We start from the raw sequence: 15,072 nt of genomic DNA on the forward strand, positions 1-15,072 counted from the left end.
ATAGATCGATAAATAATATAGAAGGCAAAATATGCAGGACAATGTCTGGGATTTGATTTCAAAGGAATGCTATCAAACTGTGTTGTATTTATTGGCCTCGTCCTCATATGCAACTGCTTCATCAAATCGTGAAATTCTTCCAATTCTTTTATTTTTTGATTTACTTCATGAAACCTTTTTATTTTTATTTTACATATTGTGAGAGCCAGCAAAAAATCATAACCGTATAAATCATTGACTGCACGCGTCGCTCCGACATCACGAACTAGATTGATCCGTCTGGCCACCTGGCGCAGCGAACACAGCATACATAGCGAACACAGATTATTCCGACCTTACGACGGGCATTCTCACATTCCCCTCCCACATATGCGCCCTAATAGGGTAGGGTGGGAGTAGCATTCCAGTTCGTTTTATATACATTCCAGAACTTATTTAAAACAGAAGTGTTAGGGATCGCTCCCTTTTGTTTGACCGGGAGGGTATTAGAGCTTCGGCAATGACCAGCGGCTGGGGCCACCAACCCAGCATAGTCACTGCCTCATCCCCGTACCACACTCAGCTGACCAGACAGTTGGCTGTGTCCTGAGTCCTAAGACTTTATCAGTACTGCTGGCGCCTTACCCGATTTCCCACATCACACTGGGACTCCTCAAAACACCCAGTGAACCCGTGGTCCGGTGGAGGCCTATCCAACCTCTGCCAGCTGTCCAGGCTATTACCGGAGCTGTGTCGTCGCTCACAACGTCGACTCCACATCAGGCTAGGGAACCCTTGGAGCCTTCTCCAAGCGATCGGAGCACTACTACCAAGTACGAGTCCCTAATAGAATCTAGGGCCTTGGAGAAAACCTCAGCGGGACAACATTCAATCTTTCGTGGATTCTTCCCGTACTACTACCAAGTTGGCGTCGATTCGGCAGACCGTTCGCCAACAGGCTAACCGACCATCACTCTTCAGAGTTACTCCGCTGGATTTCCTCGTCTCCTCATACTACCCTCCGACCTGCCGTACCTCGGCCCGACAGATTTACAGCCGATTAAGGGCCGGAAGAGCCTGAACTCATCCGGCGGCGATCGCAGAAAGAAATGACAGACCAACCGTGCGTATGCTGAAGGGCCTCGGGGTTACTTCGGTACCTCCCCTGACCACTGGACTAGGGGAATGTATCACACCTAGTCGAGTAGTTTATAGCTCTTTTTTAAGCCCTGGTGCACCGGAACACAGGGGCGCCTTTCTCGGTCCATCCATTTTCATAGGCCTGATCCATTCACTATGGGGCCATTTGGGGCCGAGACACTGGGGCTCGGCAGTCGAACCCCCCAGAAAAGTTTCAAACGCATCTGCTGTTGCCCGCAGATTTAGCCAATTCACCATTTCTGGTCCCTTACATGCAATTGAGGATGCACTGCGGCAGGGTTACGCCCGGCATTGTCCTCTTTAGTTAAGGCGATGCTATGACCAGAGGTTGAGGCTACCCATCCAAACATAGTCACCACAATTCGCCCCCAACAGCGGTGCAAACGTGGAGGCAAAGGATTGCCACTTGGTGCGGAGAGGCTATATATTCGCATCCTTGCACCCGTTCCGTGAACCTGTTGGATCATGTCTCGGATACTAGAGCCGGCAACAGCTCCGATACCTCAAGAGACAATCACCTTCCCCGCAGGGTCAGGTCCACTCCCGCCACATCGCGAACACAGCGAACATCACAAACATAGTCTAGTTCTCACCTTCAGTCACACGAGCTAGCAGGCTGCTGGCCGAGCTCACCGGCACTCGTACCGCGGTGGTCTCTGCTGTTGGAGTAACCGCCAGCTTGTGCGTGTCGCAGGTCCGAGATGCGCTCCTACACCGCTCAGATGCTGATGCTCGCGCTGCTCCTGGCGGCGCTGAGCCTCGTCGCGGCCGGCCCCCGCTCCTACCCCAGCCAGAGGAGCAAGCCCCGAGCCATCCGCGGCTTCAAGAACGCGGCGCTGTCCACTGCTCGGGGCTTCGGCAAGCGAGACGGCTCCGAGCTGCCCGACCCAGACCAGCCAGAACGCTTCTCCGTGGACAGGTGAGTAGTTAGCATTCCTCCGCCTCTCCTTGGACAGAACAGTACCTTCCACACATCCGCTACTTCCTGGACAGGAGAGTACCTAACAACACTCTGACGATCACTAGAAAAATAGTAACTAGAAAACCTCAACCTCTCCCAGGAAGGGTGAGTACTTAGCAAGCCTCAGTCTCTCCCTGGACAGGTAGTATCTAGCCGACCTCAAGTTCTCCCTACACAGGTGAATACCTAGCAGATTTCAGCCTCTCACTGGAAAGGAGAATAGAATTCCTCAGCATCTGATTGGACTGAAGAGTACCTAACAACATTGCGAGTAGTTCTGGAAAAGTGGTACCAAGCAAACCCCAGCCTCTCCTAGGATAGGTGAGTATTTCGCAGGCCTCAGTCTCTCCCTGAACAGGTAGTACCTAGCAATTATCAGGTTCTCCCTTCACAGGTGAATACCTGCAGCTAGATTTCATCCTCTCCCTGGATTGAAGAGTACTTAGCAGACCTTATCCTCTTCCTTGGCAAATGAGTATTTGCAGACCTCAGCCCCTCCGGCAAATGGAGTACCTAGTCGATATCAGCCTATCCTTTGACAAGAGAGTACCTAGTGGAACTTAGCCTCTCCCCGGACGGTGTTCCTTGCAGACATCATCATTTTTCCCTGTAAAAGTGTAAAATATAATACCTAGCAGACCACAGCCTCTCCCAAGACAGATCAGTACCTAGCTGACTTTAGCCTTCTACTAGACATGAGAGTACCAACAAACCTGAGAAACTATCTAGATAGGTGAATATCTCGCATACCGTTTTCTCTCATTAGACAGGTAAGAGTCCAACAGACCTCTGCCTATTTCTAGAGAGGTTGGATCATAGCAGAGCTCAGACTTAGTAAACTTTGTGCAAATGGAAATTCTTCTTATTAAAAAATTATAAAATATTTTTCACGATCCTGAGATATCGTTGATATTTAGTTATTTAAACCTCCCTTTTTATGATCAGTATATGTTATTCATGTTAATTAAATTTAAAAAAATACCTTGGATTTATTACACCAAAATTTAAAATTGTTTTAAAAATAACAAATAGATTAAATTATTTAGCAATGTCACTTTAAAGAAATAAACAGTAATAAGGAATAATAAATAACTTCAAAGGTTTTAGAAAGAAACCAATTGAATATGATTCAGTATAACATTATTTAGATTTGATTTTTCTTTATAATATTTTGACGTCGCATGTAACGTGAGAACCTAATATGAAGTACACACAACAACACAACCATTTAATAGTCAAAGAGAAATAGCGCTTAGGTTATCGTAAACCATCCTATCATTTTCCTGGACAAATTTCGGTAAACCATTGTAAACTAAAATCAGGATATTTTGAACAGGATTTGTCGTCTGAACTGAGAGTTCAGTGTAATACCACTGCACTTCAATTGCTCAATTTCAGTTGAAGGAAATGCGTATACATCTAAAGATCGAGATAGGTAAAGTGGTGTGTTACCGGCGTGTGATGTGTTTGCTCCGATGCGGCAGTCTGTAACACCGTGTTGTGTGGGTTGCAGCCTGTAAGAAAGGAGGTAAAGTACATCATGTGCGCTGGTGCGGCAGTCTGTAACACCGTGTTGTGTGGGTTGCAGCCTGCCTGTGGACTGGTTCGTGCAGGAGCTGCGCTCCAACCCGGAGCTGGCCAGGATCATCGTGCACAAGTTCGTGGATGCGGATCAGGACGGCGAGCTGTCGGCTGAAGAATTGCTGCGACCTGTGTACTGAGCGAGGCCGGCGGCCCCCCTGTAGCCCCTTCCCCCTCTCTCAGGCCACTTTTGGTACAGTGCAATAAACTAAACGTTTTGTTTTACAGACATGCGAGTGATTTGATCCCTCTCCAGCTGAAGACCACCCCTCTTGGATTAGCTTTGTTTCCACTTTTCATGTTACATTATGAAGGGAATCTTATCCACTAGTATTGTATATTAAGTGTTATATTGATATTTATTTATTCTCTTTTTTTATCATAAATTATCTTGTTAACATGATATTTTGCAATTTTAACTAAGTACATAAAACTATTCAGTGCAGGTTTAGTTTTTTGTTATATTTCATTTCATATATATAGTTAATTAATTGCATTATAAAAATTAATTTTCCGAGACTTAAATATATATAATATTTTTCTTTACATTTGTTTATTTTTTAATTGGAATGTTAAGGATATCATACAATGTGATTTTTTATTATGAAGTTTTGTTTCCTTGTGTTTTTCTGGTCTGTTAAAACATATTATATACCTACGTAAATTATATTGCAATTTATTCATCTTAACTAATGTTATTTCAGTTACACAGATTATAATGCAAGCAGTCCTTCCTATGTCATAATTTACCTACACCAACTTTATGTAAACATCGAAACTAGTTTATGGATAAAAGAGATTAATCAGCAATAATGTTGCTTTAGTTTGGTCTATATAAAGCGATACTGTTACAAGCTTTAAGAAGTGTTAATCTTGACAGTTGATGTATTGCTTCCAACCCTGACTATAAAGACTTTTGTTGAAAAAGTATGATAAATAAGTGTATTTTAATAAACTAACATGTTCTTATTTATTATCGAAAGTGTTTTAATGTATATTATTTTATCTAAACAATGAAAACGTTATTTTAACGCCCTTCAATTATATTTACTTTAATGGAAGTGGCTGGCATATTCGCAAGAGGAACTATGAAAGATGAATAATCATAAATGGTAAAAAAATCAGCAAAACTAGACAATAATCCAACTGTAAATTCAAAAATATGAAAAATACATGTTATTTCAGTGACTCTAAATGTAAGCTTTTCCTTTTGATACTACATTTATTCAACGAGATTTTACAAGTTTTGATTCTGGTTTGCCTCACATTGTTTTTACAGAAATATTTTTTACTTAGGTTTATTTGGGATGGCAAAGCAGGCGTAAGAGGGTTATTCCTTTTTTTTTTCAAATATTTAAATGAATTTTTACTATCGCCTAAACTCCAAGCTGGCCAAACGCTGTAATGTTTCACAGGCAAAGTTTTTCTTGCTGTATTTTTAAGTTGACTGTATAAAATAAATATAATATTCGGGCTACATTATTTTTTGAGTTATATTTGGTTATAAATCGGTATTCAAATTATATATAAAACCATGTTATTAACTTGATTTGAATGATAGATATGCTTTATAACTTTTGTTGTGAAAATTATATCTAAAATCAACTTACTTTATGCCGTTGTTCGTTATTGGGGCTTACCATAGTTTTGTGAAAGAACAAATGGAGTGCCTAAATAAGACACTTTTTTTGTGATTTTTACATGCTATGGTGTTTTTTTCCGATGGCATAGACTACTTCTACAAACACACACACACACACACACACACACACATATATATATATATATATATATATATATATATATATATATAAGACTTCTTTATAATGTAGCTCAATCAACTAAATATTAAAAATTGTACATCACAAATTATAATCCATTTTTATCATTCTCTTACGATGAACAAACATTTGTTGATTTGTTGCTCTATAATCTGAGCCGACCATAGAATTGGATATGAATAGATATTTTTTTTTAAAATATTAATGCGGTGAGCACTTACATGAGGTTATTTTATGGCACCGTTAATTCCATGTAGCCTACGCAATGAAAATGGCATTACATAAAAATCTGCAGTATTGCCTAGTTGCAGTGATAACTTCCAAGTACTACCATTCAAACATAAATAAAAAAAAGTATTTAAGGCCTAATTAATTTCAGGATAAAATTTGTTTACCGTTTTAAAAATACGTTTTAGTTTTTTCCTGTCTACAAACCTGATGAAAGTTAACCAATATTTGTTTTAAAAAAAAAATGTTATATTTGTCTAAAAAAATATTTATGATTTTTAAAAATAAACCTATAGAAGGAAAAGTGAGTAAATTAATGGACAAATAAATATAATTTTAACATAACGTCGGAAGCGTGGTCTCTAGAGACGATGAGGGGAAATAACCTCACAATGGATCTGCTGCAGTGCAGACATCAGCACGTTTCCCACTTGTGGAAAAATCCCACTTCTAGCCAGCCGGGACTCGAACCCGGATCCCGATTTTGGGAGGCGAGATATCCGAGGTCTCTACCGCCGTGTACATGCCACATATTCGAGGCGTGTCCGGAAGTAAGTGCCGTTTAGACATTAAAAAAATAAACTCATAAAAAACGTTTTATTGATTGTTTTAGTTTACTTCATATCTTCATCACATTTTCACTTAGCCGCCATTCAGTTAGAAGCACTTTTTGCAACGCTGTGCCAGTTTCTTCAGCCATTTGCATAAAAGTTCGCCGCCTGGCCATAGGCATCATGGACTTCTAATACGCAATGCGTGTAGCCTAAGTACAGGCGCTTATTAAACGTCTCCGGAAAACGTACAAGCAAGCAATCTCAGTACTCGAGTCGAAAAATGCTGGCTGCAGTTTTTTTTGGACAAAAATAGCTTCGTTTAAGTTGATTTAATGAAACGTGAGTCAACAATTACAGCAAAATGTTCAAAATTATGATTGCCAACTGATTTCCAGGCGGTGATCGTCGATGCAGAGGGGTTAAATAAACTGATAGAGTGTTGCGAATAGTTCTTGGAACTGAATGGCAGTTACGTGAGAATGTAATTTTATAAATGTAGTAAACTAAAACTTTTAATAAAACTTTTTTTCGTTAGTTAAATTTTTTAATGACCAAACGGTACTTAATTACTTGGATATCAACGGAATCACTAAATCAGTTTTTAATTTTCACATAAACCCTATGTATTTTATATTAAATATTAACAATTTTATTGTTACTCTACTGCCTAAAGTTGCTAAAGCCGTTGTTATGTCTACACCTATTTTTTCCTTACAATTGCGTTTGTGATTAACCATTTGGTGGTCGCTAAATCCTCTGTGTTGTTAAGAAGATTTACTTTAACTATTACAACTCAGACATGCTTGTGGCTAAATCTTATGCTCACTCTCTTCTAGTCAAGTAAAGTTTTCAATGCAAAAGACGAATTTTTGCACCTCATTTACATGTCCAGGTTTAATGTCTGTCTCTAGACAATACTTTTCACCAGTCACCCACTTGGGAGCTCGCCAAGTTGCAGGAATACTAATGGAAAGGCATCATAACAGCACACAGTTCACCCCTAATGCAACTCAACTCACGTAACCATTTGTTGACATCCGATGAATATGAAGAGGATGAAACTAAAGCCTTCTACTTAGGAGCGTAACTAGAATGCCTGATATCACAATTATCATTAGTATTCATGAAACTTGACGATAATGACAATTAGGAACTAAAAATTGATATATCGTAGGGCTTGAACATGCTAATTGTGTGCGAGGCACCAGGAATTGCATTGAAAACACTTAAAACTCCTTCAAGAATAGAAGACTGGTGTTTCGTCCACTTTATTCTCATGAAAGGTCAACAAGTAGGCCAAGTAAGTCATGGGTCTGGAGATGCCAACAACGTACACCTCTGTTACTAATCGAGTGATAGTTAAGATAGTGGATGTACTAAATTGACACCAAATAAATCCTATTACTATTATGTGAAAGTACTTATGTTTGAAGTTTTTAATTTAAACTTATTCTATTTAACTTGATACATTAATGAAGTGTAATTTTAGTCCATATTTTTCATTAAAAATATGGGGTACTAATAATTACGTAAAAACCACGGTTTCTTAGGAAAACCCAGCTAAAATAAATTTACAAATATATATTAGACAGCAATAGTGAGAATGTGGGGCACAAGTTTTAATGAAGTTATGTCCAATTTGATAAGTTTTTTAAAATTATTTTAATAGAATATTTCAATTGAGCCTATTTTAAAAGTTTTCTCGATTTGATAAATATAACAGGGAACTTTTTTGAAAGCTTCAAATTTACATCGTTTGCTTTATTATTTACCGTAAATTTTTAAATGAATTAGACAAATCTGAACAATTTTATTTTTGCGTTTCACTATATGCCTGTAGAGTGAGTACCAGCTATTATTTAAGTGATGTGCATATATACATAGCTTAATGCATCAGAACTGTTTGCGACAAAACGGAAATCTAGCCAGTTAATGATGGGTACCACAGCTGGTATAACACACACCTACACCACCAATTGAAAATACCCGATGCATCTAGCCATCAAACAGCATTTAAAATGCATCAGTGCACATGATCATAAACCCAACGTAATCACTAAATGTGTATGTGCCAGGCCCTATGCGCCGAAGAGTCAGACCTCAGGAGAATCATTCAACTACATGGTCATTCAGGCACGAGAACAGAGGACAACAATCTAAAAGATGAGCGGCCACCATACAACACACAATTAGTCAAATCACGTTATGCTGTGAATTCGTAAACCTGAAATCAAAAGCCCACCAAAGCACGATGGGAAAGAAACCAATAAATTTACCACAAAATCACTAAATCCAGACATCAATAATTAAATAATTACAAATACATACTTGTTGCCAAGCCAGAAATTCAAGAAAGAAGTAGAGCAAGCCACCCAGTCCTTATCAACACTGTAAATTTTTTGTAAATGGAACAGAAATATTAATGTAAGATTACAGATTATTGTCAATTTGTACATTTACATGAAAACAAGTTTAATCACTACAAAATATTTTTCGCAGCAGTTCTGGGTTTAAATTCTTACGCCGGAAATTTATGCTGTGTGTTGTTCCAGTGTCTTTAATAGTTAAAGTTATTTGTCAACCATTTCCTAAATAGCTTTCCAGTATTAACTGAGTTCATTAATAAGTATAATAAAAAATTAAGTCAATTTATTGAAAACGGGTATTTGATTATCTTTTATTTTGTTTTAAAAATAGTATGTTTGACTGAAACATTAGTTAAAATTTAATATTATGTGCCAATTTTCGTACGAAATACTCAGTATTATATAAAAAAACGTGTTTAATATATGCAAAAAATAACCATAGCCATGTGTTGTACATAGTTACAATATCTTTCTTGTAAAATTACAAACTATTTCTTGGCAACTGTTTTACAAGGAAATATTTTGTAAAAGTACATAAAATTGGTTTTCTGCGTAATAAAGCAGCTGAACGTGCCCAATGACTGCGCACGTGCAGAGGAAAAAACGTTGCTAGGCAACCCAGCTGACGGGGTGAATAAACAATCCCAGGGAAGGGATGTCGCGCAAGTCTCGCGAACGAGGCTGAGGTCACAAGGGCAGGACGCGAAGCGCACGTTCTGTGCAGACCTCGCCCCCGCTAGTCCTCAGAAGTGAGGGTCGCATTTCTCAGTTTCAGTGCCACTGATGTGGAGTCAGCTACACGGATAGAGCTTGAGGGCGTAGATAACTCTTTTTCTTTAAATGACCGTGATTGGGAATTTAGATTTAATACCATTTATAGGACATACGCCATTGAAATTTTACACTGTTGTCATGGAAAAAATTCATAAATGCAAAATAAGAAATAAAAAATGAAAAAATAAACCCACAGGAAACAAGCCTAAATCAGCTGATTTCCAACAGTTAAAACCAACGATGGACCTAAACAGGTATTATAGACAACAAAACGATGACAGCAGAGACGAACACGTTCGAACTAAATATCATACAGCGCAAGAATTCCGTGGACCAGACCAACACCGTGGGCTAACAACGACGAGACACTTCCAACAATAACAATAAATGCAGACAGACAACAAAACCTGGACAACGCGACACATATACGAACACAACGACAAAGATAAGCAGATTTCATGGACGAAGCAACGACGGCAACACCGACGAATACAGTTGTGTTTCCATGACACCTGTTCTGGTTCATCGCTGGGTCTATCTTTTTGACTTCAGCTGATTTAGGTTTCTTCTTAGGGTTTAGTTTTTCCAATTTTTGTATCTTACTTTGCACTTAAGAATTTTTCCAATCACAAGCAGTGCATAACTGGAATGGCTTATGTCCAAATAATTACATTAAATCGTAGATGACTGCTTGTAAGGATAAAGATGCGATGGATCGCAAGGAGGTGCGAGTATTGGTAATGAACTGGAAACATATTTTTGGCTCAAGACTGCCTCCGCCAAGTTTAATTCTTTTGGGAGATTCGTTTTTGGATTTGACAAAATTTTCAAGTGAACAGCTACCAATAGAGGCGTGTTCAGCGGATTCCGAGTCAGTAAATAATCGCCTACTATGTAAACAATTGAATTAATTATCTATCTCGCCATTATGGTGAAAACCGATAACAATACCAACTGTTGGAATTAACTACACATAGTTGTGACTGTCAAAAAAGTTCACGAAGATTCCAGCTCGATTCCTGAATCCTATCAATCCTGGAATACCTGGTTTCCTTTGAAGTGCTTTTTCCTGAGAAGTCAAGGAAATATTTAAGATGCTGCTCTGTTTTAGTAATTACAGAGAAAATTAAATTTGGTTGCAATACCACCGCCTCGTTGAAAGGCTGCCCCCACACGAAATACTCGTCTGATTGTGAAAAATTGAGTGCAGCGGAATCTTAGCAAACATCTGCACAGGAACTGCGTTGTTGAATAGCATGACGCAAAAGACTGCAGTTTTCAAGTGCGTACAAACTCATTCACATTAAGTCACAGATTTTAAATGCCACGTTGCAAGAGGAGGCGTGGTATTGTAGACATCAGTGGTAGCCTACGTAACTTTCTTTTTGTTACCTGTCAATTTTTGATAAGAAATCCAAGGCATTGCAAAATGGCATGTATTTTTGTAAGTCGTTATCTACTGATAGCCCCATAATAATTAGATATTTCATTTGACACAATGTTTATCTTAAATAATCTATAAACACTCAAACTTAATTGATTTTTGATGTGTAAATATCTTAGCTCTCGGTTGACGGCATGTCGTAGGAGTAATTTTGAAAAAAGAACGGAAATCGATGAACGGAAATGTGACATAAAGATGGTGGACCAACGTGCAACAACATAAAACCTGAATATAGTCACTTTCGTAAAATTAAGGTACTTATGATAGTGAAACCAACCTGGTATATATTTGGTAAACTAAAATATTTATAGCAAACAGTAATCCATAGTTTTATAAAACATAAGAAAAATGACATTTCAATGATAAGAAACCATACTCTCCCTACTAAATACTAGTAGTCCTGATTGCGCAGTGGTATAATGCGTGTTTGATAACTTAAAGGAGCATGATTATAAGCTCATCACTGGGAAAGATTTCCTTTTAATTTTTAATAACATTATAATTTAATAATTCTATATCATTATAATTTTTATTCAGCTCAAGGATAAGGTTTGTTTGTAGGAAGTATTTGGACTGATATTAGTTCTTTAAACAAAAAATATATACAAAAACTAGCTGCAGTACCCGGCATTGCCCGGGCTGAACACAGGGTATATATTGTCCGCGAGTTATAGATAAATATGTAGCGCTATATGACAGTGGACAGTGGAAATAGAGAAATGACACACAATTACTGTTTCTATGTCTATGATATATGATTTTCAGTTACATGGCGTTTTATCCATGGCGATCGCTCGAACGGTTTAGAAGTTGATACGCTGCAGCGGCATCTAGCAGCGAGTTAGAAAAAATTGGATAGCATAAAAACCTTCTGAAGGAAAAAAAACACTCCGATGTGCCAGATTTCATGGCGATTGGTCAAAAGGTGCCTGAGTTTATCAATCTTATACATACCAACATCCAGTTGTTACATATATATATATATATATATATATATATATATATATATATATATATATATATATATATACATACATACATACATACTAGCGGACCCAACAGACGTTATGTTCAAACGTTTTAAATTTGAAAATTTACGGGACCTTTCCCTGAATCTAATCGCAGCACCATCTGCCGGGTTGAACTGAAATAAAAATAAAATATTTTTGAATATTCGATAACGCGATCACAGTGCTTCCTACTGAATCCAATGTAAAAAATCCAACGTTCAAAAAAACATTAATTAAATAAATTAATAAAAAATGTTATTTATCGAATTGAATTGTGAATCCAAAGAATTCTTGAATTCATTGAATTCAACTGAACACACACTTTAAAGTGGAACCTGACAGACGTTGTCCTGTTCAAACATTGTAAAACCCAAAAATTATAATATTTTTAAATAAACTATAAATTTAAAATATAAAACTTCAGTTTTAAATATACTTTAAACTATAATTACTATAAGTAATTTTTATTTTATAAATGTTATGATTTATTTTACAAACTTATATTTTTTTTTATTTTCAAAGAGGTGCTCAATACGTCATAAGTTGCATAGAATAAAATGAGAACTGACAAAAATTGTAGGTTAAGTTGATTGTTATTGAATGCACGTCTATACATAATTAAAAGTAATGAAAGATCATGTAAAATACTCACTTCAATACTGCACCTCACAAATTAGCACAATGTATATTTTTAATTACACTTTAAAATGTTATTTCAATAAATAATAATAGGTGTAATATTGTTACGAAACGTAAGCAGGGCTGCGGCGCGCAGGTGCAGAGCTGGCTGACACTTGGCCGCCGCAACGTGAGACGTGCCGCGCGCGTCTTGTAGATTACAAAGATTGTCGCTTCCCCCTCCTTCTCTCCGCTCCACTATCAACGCTCTGCCTTTGCGGCGTTATTTGACACCTCGCAGCTGGGGTGTTCCGCGCGCCACCTGGCAGCTGCCGACGCGTGTCTAGAGATTTCTCGCGTCGGGTCGGCGCGGAATGACGCGACAGGCCCCGAGCCGCGTTTGAGAATTCTAGAAGGGCGCTGGGCCTATATAATCCCGGGACGCTGGCCTCCGAGTGAGTTGAGTGAGGAGTCGGGAGTTTTCCCGCGGCAGAGTTTCCGGGCGATTGTGCCGCACGTGCGGCGGAGTGGTGAAGTCCCTGGACGAAGGTCCCAGGGCGGAGAGTTCAGATCCGGGCGATAGTGTCGCGGGCGCGGCCGAGTTCCGAGCGAAGTTCCGAGCGAAGCGTCGAGTGGAACCTCGGCAAAGGGTAGTGCGACGGCGGCGGCGGAGTGCAGTGACGTAGAACCGCGACGGAGATCCACGAGGGGTGCTGCGGCGATAATTGCGCCAGAGGTGCGGCCCAGCGAGGTGTGCAGTGTGTAAGAACCGAGTGACTGGGGAAGCAACATTTTTAAGTGTAGTTAATTATTATGCATTTTAGAAGATTATTTGTTAGTGATGTAAATATTGGCGATAAATAGAACTGTGTAGTAAAATATTTAATTGGGCTATCCATTTACGAACCCGGTCGTAACAATATTCTCAAAAATATTCTATTTTAATTTTAATGTAATATCAACTATTCATAGAATCCATCCACAGATTAACAACACATAAATAAATACACAACACACACATATATAATTTACTATGAACCTAAACCATCCAAAGATCAACAACAATTTATAAATAAAAAATTAATAAAATAAACATTTTCCAGTGGGCTAAATTGTGAATCTAAAAGATTCTCGAATCCACTGGAACACACACAAAACATTTCATCAAAATCGGTCCAGCCGCTTAGGAGGAGTTCAGTGACATACACACGCACAGAAGAATTATATAAAGATATATGTGTGTGTTTTAAAAGGTTTAAGGTTAATTTTTTAATAAGCTATAGACGTATAACTTATAACTTGTGCGGGAACTTTATAATATTAACTGTTTTATTAATATGAACAAGATGGACACTATTTAATAAAATTACTTGTAGAAAATCAAGTCCAAAAACGTAATCATTTGGAAGGCGATTTTTGTTTGAAATATAAATAAAAGATAGCGACATGTCGTAATGCTTTAGAGGACAAACAAAAATTTAAAAAGCTTTGACGCCATGATTGTCCCTGCGCAATTTTCCTAGCTAATAAATTATAGGTAATTTAAAGTTGCTATTATATTTTGTTATGACGTTTCAAGTTTACAAAATGTATTCCAGGATAATTTCACTACCATAAAGTTTACTTTGGCACACCAATACGTTTAGAACATCCCATGATATTCGCGAAACATGCACGGGTCCATGTTTCCACATGTGGGTCCACCATCTTGACGTTTTCGGCTCGTGGCTATGGTACTTTATGTATGCATGCGCATTGGACTTTCAAACTGTTAAGTTTACGTTGCGTAATGCGTGTTTATTTCATTGAATTTAGAGTTCATACAAAAATTTCTCCCTCAACGTGCCTAAAGAAGTAGGTATATAAAAAAAGGAAATGATAATTCCTGTCTAGGGGAAACTGTCACATGTTCAGCGTTGAGTCGTTACATACGACGCTTTGAGTACTCCTGTAGTGCGGTTAGCTCTGCGAAATCAATAGTACCATCTTCTTAATCAGAATTATAGTTATGTTTTTAGAAGGGAAATGTTTTTTAACGATTTTCCTTCAAACGCATTCTTTTTGTATATTTATCACGCTCGGCATTGTTTTAAAGTATTCAAAGTTAAATTTAGTTTCCGATTTTTGTAGTATAATTTTATTTGCATCATGAGAACACGTTAATTTGCTCGTTACTGAGGTTAGATGTTCACACATGACTGGCGAGTTCTGAAAGACACGCTCTTTTTTTATTTACTGGTAGCTTTCGTTGATCATATGAACATTGTTTGATGGCATGTCGTAGGAGTAATTTTGAAAAAAGAACGGAAATCGATGAACGGAAATGTGACATAAAGATGGTGGACCAACGTGCAACAACATAAAACCTGAATATAGTCACTTTCGTAAAATTAAGGTACTTATGATAGTGAAACCAACCTGGTATATATTTGGTAAACTAAAATATTTATAGCAAACAGTAATCCATAGTTTTATAAAACATAAGAAAAATGACATTTCAATGATAAGAAACCATACTCTCCCTACTAAATACTAGTAGTCCTGATTGCGCAGTGGTATAATGCGTGTTTGATAACTTAAAGGAGCATGATTATAAGCTCATCACTGGGAAAGAT

The 15,072-nt window shown here is 38.0% G+C and overlaps 1 protein-coding gene across 1 annotated transcript in view; it reads left to right on the plus strand.

The window, feature by feature from the left end:
• LOC134529314 (allatotropins-like) overlaps window positions 1–3,949 on the plus strand; it is a 101,707-nt gene extending 97,758 nt beyond the window's left edge. The window contains exons 2-3 of the mRNA XM_063363251.1: window positions 1,835–2,059; window positions 3,690–3,949. Coding sequence (XP_063219321.1) covers window positions 1,842–2,059; window positions 3,690–3,822 — 351 coding nt within the window. The 5' untranslated portion in view covers window positions 1,835–1,841 and the 3' untranslated portion in view covers window positions 3,823–3,949. The remainder of the gene's footprint in view (window positions 1–1,834; window positions 2,060–3,689) is intronic.
• The last annotated feature ends 11,123 nt before the right edge of the window (window positions 3,950–15,072 follow it).

The sequence above is a fragment of the Bacillus rossius genome, chromosome 1 (genome assembly GCF_032445375.1).
Source record: "Bacillus rossius redtenbacheri isolate Brsri chromosome 1, Brsri_v3, whole genome shotgun sequence".
Classification (NCBI taxonomy): Eukaryota; Metazoa; Arthropoda; class Insecta; order Phasmatodea; family Bacillidae; genus Bacillus; species Bacillus rossius.